We start from the raw sequence: 7031 nt of genomic DNA, 5'->3' as shown, positions 1-7031 counted from the left end.
GAGGCCGCAAGGCCGCGAGGTCGCGAAGTTGGGTACAGTGCCCGCCTCCACCCCCAACCCCACCCCCACTGCCGTATACAGCCTGTGCACTCACTCCCCCCTGCAGCCGAGAGGTCTGGAACTAACTACCCCCGCACCACCCACGCACACTTCGCAACTCATTTCTCTGCGCGTTTTGTTTTCCTTGTGCTCGCTACCACACTTCCCATCCTGATTTGCCTCTTCTTATCTAGCTCGCTTGCCTGCGCACCTCGCCGAACAGCTGCGAGATCTCGGGCGACGTCACGAAGTCGCCGGCGGCTCCGAACACGTCCCGGGACATGTAGAAGCCTCCCTGGGGGCTGGTAAGGCAGTCCTGGGGGAGCAGGGGGGGGGAGCAGGGGGGGGAGGGGCAGTGAGGGAGGCTGTACATATCAGCCCGAATTACGGTAACCCAATGCAAAAGAGCGCGGAGGAGAGCGTGGCCTATGCTTTGACAACGGAGCGGCCCCGACAAGGCCCCATCCCGCGCTGGATACGTCAGCGCCGCAGGAAAACCTGCCGATATGCCCAACCCGCTGCCGTCCGCATGCCTTGCCCGGGGCTGGGGCTCTTGCGCGTGGGGCCGTGCGCGCATACACACACATGTGCGTGTTGCACCCGCACCCACGACCGCACCCGCACCCGCACCCGCACCCTGTCTCGAGGGCGGGGCAGGGCTACACACGCACCTGCATGTATTCCGAGATGGAGATGGGGCCGCCCCGGACCTGTGGCGTGTGGTGTGTGTGGTGTGTGGTGCGGTGTGTATTCATGCGACGCATGGAGGTCACGATACATGGAGGGCTGAGGTGCACACGGGGCGCAAGGCGGCCCCGAAGAGCAACAGTCGAGGGGTGATGGGCAGACTGCGAGCTGCGAGTGAGTGCCGTGCTTGGCGGGCGGCAGCTGAACTCGACAGATGCAGGACAGAGCGAATTCAACAATTACCATGATTTTCGCTTTGATGTGAGCGAGCAGCGCGCTCGCCGAGTCCGGCGATGTGGAGAACGACCGCGCATCATGCCCTCCGAGCAGCGTACTAAGGCTTTGAACCCCAGAGTTTCTGAATTTGCGTGCATGTAGTGCAGCGCATCTGAGTAATTGAACACTTGCTTGGGTTGCCATGTTGCACCCCACGCGAACGAAAGCTACTGCTGCGCGGCTGGCTGTCCACGCGTTGTTACAATTACTTGTACATGAGGTACAGTACTGTACAGCTACGGGAAAATGCGAGGAGGAACCAAGTCGCATAAAACTCAGGAAGTGGCGCTGTCATCCGCTGTGACGCTCCAATGCACAGGGCCTTCACCGCCGTCAACCCCAGCACTCCCTTCCGCGGCCTTCAATGCAAAGCACATAAGCACGACACTCGTCAAGAACATCGTCACTTCACCAGTTCGCCTCACAGGTCTCCTCCCATGCTCCGGCCTGAAACGCAATGCCATCAAACATCATGCCATCCTCTGATCTACCCATGCCGGGGCAGGCTCCCATCAGCCGTCGCCAAGCCACAAACGACCCAGCTGAAGTCGCAACTCGCCAGATGATCACCTATAGGCCGAAGCCAAGCTGAGTCAAGGAAGGCGTGTGTTCAGAACGGCGCGGTGTGCACGTTGTCCCGCAGTCCCGCTAGCCGTCACCCCCTAACCTACTCACAAAACAGCCAGCGCGCAACAGTTGATGTACACGCACGCCCCCACAAAGGCCCCAAGCAAGTCCTTATTTTCCTGTTATTGCGATCTATGTGTTTGGGCTCGGGCACACAGCCCCACTGCCGCTACAGCACTCCCTCTGCCTGCAACAGCCGCACCACCTCGCCCGCACACCCCCACGCCAGCGTCAGCCCCGCGCCGCCGTGGCCGTAGTTGTGAACCACCAGCGGCGCAGCAGCCCCACCACCACTGGTACCAATGTTGCCACTGCCACTGCCACCGCCACTGCCACTGCCACTGCCGCTGCCACTGCTGGTGCGGTCGACCTCCAGCCTCAGGTGTGTGCGGCCCGGCCTCAGCCCCACCCAGTCGCTCACGACCTGCGGCGGCGGCGCCGGCGGCGGCAGGCAGGCAGGCAGGCGGCGGTCGGTCGGTCGGTAGAGCCAAACAGGCCCACAGGGCGGAGCAGCCATCAAACAGTAAACGCGCAGGTGCGCTGCCGCATACGTGCATAGCTTTTTGTCGTCCGCTTAGCTTATCGTAGTGTGCTAGCTTGCTCCACTCGGCCTAGTCAGCAACTTCTCCGCACCGACGGCCAGCCGCGCCCCGGCCGGCCCTGAAACCGCGCACCCGCCCCCCACGGCCGCCCCATTCCTCACCTCTGCATGCTCCAGTGACGGCAGCAGCCTCTTGCAGCCCTCCAGGATGTTCCGGCGGTCCGCCTCGGACACCTCCAGGCTGTAGCTCCCCACCTGGCCAGTGCCGCCCAGGACCACCGTGTCCCTGTGTGCTTTTAAAATATGGGGCCGAAGGAAAAACACCAAAACGGGAGAAGGAGAAATGATTGGTTTGGCGGCGTGCATGTGTAAGTAGGAGTGTGTGGGGTCCATGTGATGTTTTGACGTTACACGCGCACACATGCAGCGGCGGCGTGCAGGGAAGGGTTGTGGTACGCCATGCATGCCCGGAACCGACGGCGAACGCGTTGTTTGGCCAGGATTTGGATATGAAGATGGACAGAGATGGGGCACGAGAATAATGAGCAGAAAGAAGTGTACGTGCGTAGCCTGGCTCCGACAATGTGCTAAATGTAAAAACGGAGCGAGTCACGCGTATGGCGTTCGTCACGCGTAGGCAGCGCTCGCTTCCCAGGCACTCGCCTGTTTGGGATGATGTAGTAGGGGTCAAAGAAGTAGGCCTGGGTGATCCAGGGGGCGCGCACACGCAGGATCTGGCCGCGGATGGGGTACACCTGCGGCCAGAAGCCGCACCGGCGGACGTGGAAGGGCGGGGCGGGCAGGGGCGTGTGTGTATGTGTTTGTGTGTGTGTGTGTGTGTGTGTGTGTGTGTGTGTGTGTGTGTGTGTGTGTGTGTGTGTGTGTGTATATGTGCGGTGTGTTTGGGTGTACGAGAGCGACCAGAAAGCGAGTGCGTGCAATGCGTTTGGCCGCGTGACGTGCGCTGCGAATGCGGGAGAAAGCAAGGACCGTGCATGCGCCACACGGTGCGACGCATTTGCTGTACATGCATGGGCAAGGGCGTGCGGTTCTGCCGCCGCACGTGGTCATCAACACGATCGCGCCCTCCCAATCCCCTGATTGGCGTTCCTTCCACAAGCCATACCATACCCCAGGGAGGGCCATCCCCGCCCTCACCTACTTCCAATCTCGCCCCCAGCCCCTCGCACCCCGCACCTGCTCGTCGCCTAGCAGCTGCCGCGACCCCAGCCCCGCCGTGTTGATCACCACGTCAGGCCACACGCCGCCGCCGCCGCCGCCGCCGCCACTACGACCGCCACCACCGCCATCAGCTCCCTCGGCCGCCCGCAGCGCCGCCGGCAGCTCCTCCAGACCGGCCAGCCGCCCAGGCAGCCGCAGCAGCCGCCCGCCCAGAGCCTCCACCTGCAGGGGCGCGTACGGCAACAGGCGGCGCGGCGGCAGGGGTGTACAGCAGCCGTACTGCACCGTACATGCGGGACGGGAGTGAGTACAGTCACAAGGGGACGCGCCGCGGCCCTGCACCGGCCTCGCGAACAATCCCCCACACGTTTTCGTTGGTTTTGGTTAAGTTTGGGCTGGTATATACAACCCCCACACGCACGCGCGCGCGCCTCGCCACCCTATGCCGCCATGCCGCCCACCTTGGCGGTGAGCCAGGGCAGGTAGCGGGCGCCCTCGCACACCACCGAGTTCCAGTGGTAGCCCCAGTTGCACGGCAGAGGCGCCGGCGCCGGCTGCCGCGCTGCTGCAGACCCGCCGTCGCCGCCGCCGCCGCTGCCGCCGCCAGCCGCCGCCGCAGCAGCCGCCGCCGCGGCGCCGCCGCGGCGCACCTGGTCCAGCATGCGCTCATCCATCATCTGCGTGAATACACACATCGGCTTTCGTTTCGTCTTGACATTTACTGCTTGTGCAATCTAACACACCAGCCACACACCAACCACTCTTCATCACATACCCAGTCTGCATTTCCCCTATCTCGTGTTTGTTATAACAAACAGACGCAGGGGGCCCATGGCAAGTGCTGTCCGGTGGGCCTGCTGGCCTAGCTAGGGGGCATGTCAACGCGGCGCCGTGCCCTCCCCCTTCCTCGCTCTTTGCATGGGGTTCAGTGTAGTTTGGGCCGGTATCTACAATCCCCCGCCCGCCAGTCTGCCCCCCTTTCTGCCGCGGGTAGCTTCCCGATACGATACCTGAAAGTTGTAGACCGCATCCCGCCAGAATGGCAGCGGCTGCGGCTCCGGATAGAAACTGTAGGGGGCAGCGGCGCGGTGTGCGCGGGGATACGCAAAGGCGCATGTGTTGCGGCGGCCAGCCGGCTGGGTGCAAGAGTGTCAAACACGTCCCACACCACGAGACGACATGCAGTGGCACGATGCGGCAGCTTGGTCGCCCGGCCTGCCGCCCCCTCCCCCTCGCTCTATTGCATTGGGTTCGGCTGAGCTTGGGCTTAGTTCGTAAGTTTACAACCCACCCTGGGTGGCCTTTCGGATAATGATGATGGGACTTACTCGTCAGGTCATGGGGCAAGTAACCCCCAGCCTTCCTAAACACACACACGCCCTCCCCACCTGTTCACTGCACACAGCGCCACGCCTGCCGCCACCGCCTCCTCCGAGTGCGCCAGTTGCATGAGGTGTGTGAAGGTGTCGGCGCCCCACACGTTGATCAGCGACTCCGGCGTGTCTATGTCACCAGCACAACATGTAGGTTGGAGGGGCCGGCATGTATGCAGGCAGGCAGGGGAAAGCAAGCACTGTCACATGCATGCATGCCGCGAAGTAGGGCGTGTGCGTGTCTGTGTGTTGCGCGTGTTCACCTGGGAGGGTGTGTGGGCATGATGGAGTGCGGGCATGTGCAGGGGCAGGGCGGGGTGGCGGCAGGGTGGGGGTAGGGCGGGGGCAGGGTGGGGGCAGGGTGGGGATAGGGTGGGGGCAGGTGGGGGTTGTACATACCAGCCCAAACTAAACCAAACCAAGCTAAAGGGGGGTGGAAGGGGGGTTTATGTGCCCGAGTCCAATGAAATAGGTCCCAATAATCAAGGCGGGGGGGGGGTCGCCGGGGCGAGCAGGCGGTGGAGCGAGGGGGGCGGGCCGGGAGGCGTACAGGATCCGGTGCCAGCACGCGCACAGCATCCTCACGTACTGGGGCAGCGCAGCCCTCAAAGCCCCGTGCCTGCCGTGTGACCGCACGCCTACCCGCCCACAAGGCACCGGCGCCCGCGCACACGCAGGCACCCGCACCCGCACCGGCACCCGCACTGGCGCGCTGCCTACCCCAGGCACCAGTGATTCCCATGCCACCCCCCCCCCCCCCACACACACACACATGCGCTGCCACCGCTACTCCCCCCTGCTCTCAGCTGCACCCCGGGGCACTGCGCCCGCCTGACAGGATCATCTGAATGATGCCCCCCTCCCCGGCGTCCGCAATACATATGCTAGCCCAACCCTTGTGGTCCTGTTTGCCTGCCTGCACCCCACCCCCCCCCCCGAGCACCGTCTTCTCACACTGCCACGCAGCCACCACGCTCGCCCCACCCTCCACCCTCCACACACGCACACACACACACACACCTTGTGCTCTTTAACACACACACACACACACACACACACACACACACACACACACGCACACACAGACACACACACACACACCCTAAAACCCTAAACCCTGTGTGTGTGTCGGCACTCGGCAGAGCGCACCCACCCGACAGCTTGTAGGGTCCCCAAAGCCCTGCTGCGCCGGCGGTGGTGGTCTCGCCGCCAAACTCCGCCGCCGCCACCGTCACCTCCAGCCGCCGCCAGCCCCGACCCACATACCCCGGCTCAGCCTCAGCCCCAGCCCCAGCCCCGGCGCTCTGCAGCTGTGCGCCTCCAGTCCCTGTAGGTGCGGCTGTAGCTGCGGCTGTAGCTGCGGCTGTAGCTGCGCCGCGGGGGCCTGCGGCCTGCAGCAGCCGCAGGGCTGTGGTCAGCCCCACAACGCCGCCGCCCAGCACACACACGCGCAGCGGCGGCACCGGCGCCGGCGGAGGCGTGGTTGGTGCTGCCGCCGCTGCCGCTGGGAAGGAGGAGGAGGAGGTGCTACAGGGTGTTGCGGGCGTGGCTAGCCGGGATGCTGGGCTTTCGTTTGAGGGGGTAGGGAAGGGGAAGGCAGGGCGCTGTGGCCTTGCTCGCGACTGGGTTTGTCGTGCCGCAGCAGCCAGAGCGGCCTGCCCCTGCACGACAGGCGTAGCTGCCCGCATCGCTCTCATCTTGAACCAGGTCAGCCGCAGCAATGCTGGCTTCAGCTTGCTGCGGGCGACGCCCGACGGGATCGAGAGTGTTACACGTGGGCCCGGCGAGCCCACGGTCGCTTAACCTAGGCTACCGAGATGAAAATGCGAGTAGTCGAGCAAAGGATCATGCGAAAACCCTGCAATATCGGCCCTGAGCCTCTTAGCTAATTACACAACGTCTCGAGCGAGAACCGCTGTCTAGTGTCATTGAAAACATGTATGGCCAAGCCGCGACGTGGTTGAACGAAGTTAACGTCAATATTGCGCAAGAAATGCTGACCGGTTTTTGCTTTGCGCGCCAAGTTCTCGCTCGCTCTGCATGTTTTCTAGCCGCAATTAAGCTCAAATATCATTTGACCGCAGATAATTCAGGAGCGCCTGCCGCGTGGTCGCCGGCACATGCGCCCTTTCCCTGTCGAGAAGTGCGCATGCTCTATCAGTTGATAGCCAAATTTTTGCAGCGCGAGCCTCGGTGCGCCCTGCGAACCCAGCGCCGCTATCCGCGCTGCCGCTGACCTTTGTCCGTCGGTCGACTGTCAAGCGAGCAAGGCAATTATGCCGCAGGACGCTGTCTATGGTTAACGA

General features: G+C 63.5%; 2 protein-coding genes across 2 annotated transcripts in view; both read right to left on the bottom strand.

Moving 5' to 3' along the window:
• CHLRE_02g096400v5 (uncharacterized protein) overlaps positions 1–1090 on the bottom strand; it is a 6664-nt gene extending 5574 nt beyond the window's left edge. Inside the window, exons 1-3 of the mRNA XM_043059637.1 lie at positions 970–1090; positions 711–749; positions 251–355 (exon numbers count right to left, since the gene is read on the bottom strand). Coding sequence (XP_042927271.1) covers positions 251–355; positions 711–749; positions 970–972 — 147 coding nt within the window. The 5' untranslated portion in view covers positions 973–1090. The remainder of the gene's footprint in view (positions 1–250; positions 356–710; positions 750–969) is intronic.
• A 99-nt stretch (positions 1091–1189) lies between these two features.
• Positions 1190–7030, bottom strand: CHLRE_02g096350v5 (uncharacterized protein). Its single transcript, XM_001700005.2, has 8 exons — positions 5879–7030; positions 4741–4855; positions 4363–4420; positions 3814–4029; positions 3368–3574; positions 2834–2925; positions 2333–2456; positions 1190–2053 (listed from the first exon to the last, which is right to left on the bottom strand). The coding sequence occupies exons 1-8, from the start codon at positions 6411–6413 to the stop codon at positions 1799–1801; spliced, it is 1602 nt and encodes a 533-aa protein (XP_001700057.2). The 5' UTR covers positions 6414–7030; the 3' UTR covers positions 1190–1798.
• Position 7031: the final 1 nt, after the last annotated feature.

Source organism: Chlamydomonas reinhardtii, chromosome 2 (assembly GCF_000002595.2).
Source record: "Chlamydomonas reinhardtii strain CC-503 cw92 mt+ chromosome 2, whole genome shotgun sequence".
Classification (NCBI taxonomy): domain Eukaryota; kingdom Viridiplantae; phylum Chlorophyta; class Chlorophyceae; order Chlamydomonadales; family Chlamydomonadaceae; genus Chlamydomonas; species Chlamydomonas reinhardtii.
Note: the sequence above shows the minus strand (reverse complement) of the source record. Positions and strands in the feature narration are given on the sequence as shown.

Bases quoted from the DNA above. Each gene is read 5' to 3' on its own strand.
- CHLRE_02g096350v5 (XM_001700005.2), bottom strand. From the start codon at position 6,413: ATGCGGGCAGCTACGCCTGTCGTGCAGGGGCAGGCCGCTCTGGCTGCT. The intron at 4,856-5,878 runs GTGGGTGCGCTC...CTGGTGACATAG, and splicing joins GGGACCCTACAAGCTGTCGG to ACACGCCGGAGTCGCTGATC. The intron at 3,575-3,813 runs GTGGGCGGCATG...GCGCCCCTGCAG, and splicing joins TGCCCTGGCTCACCGCCAAG to GTGGAGGCTCTGGGCGGGCG.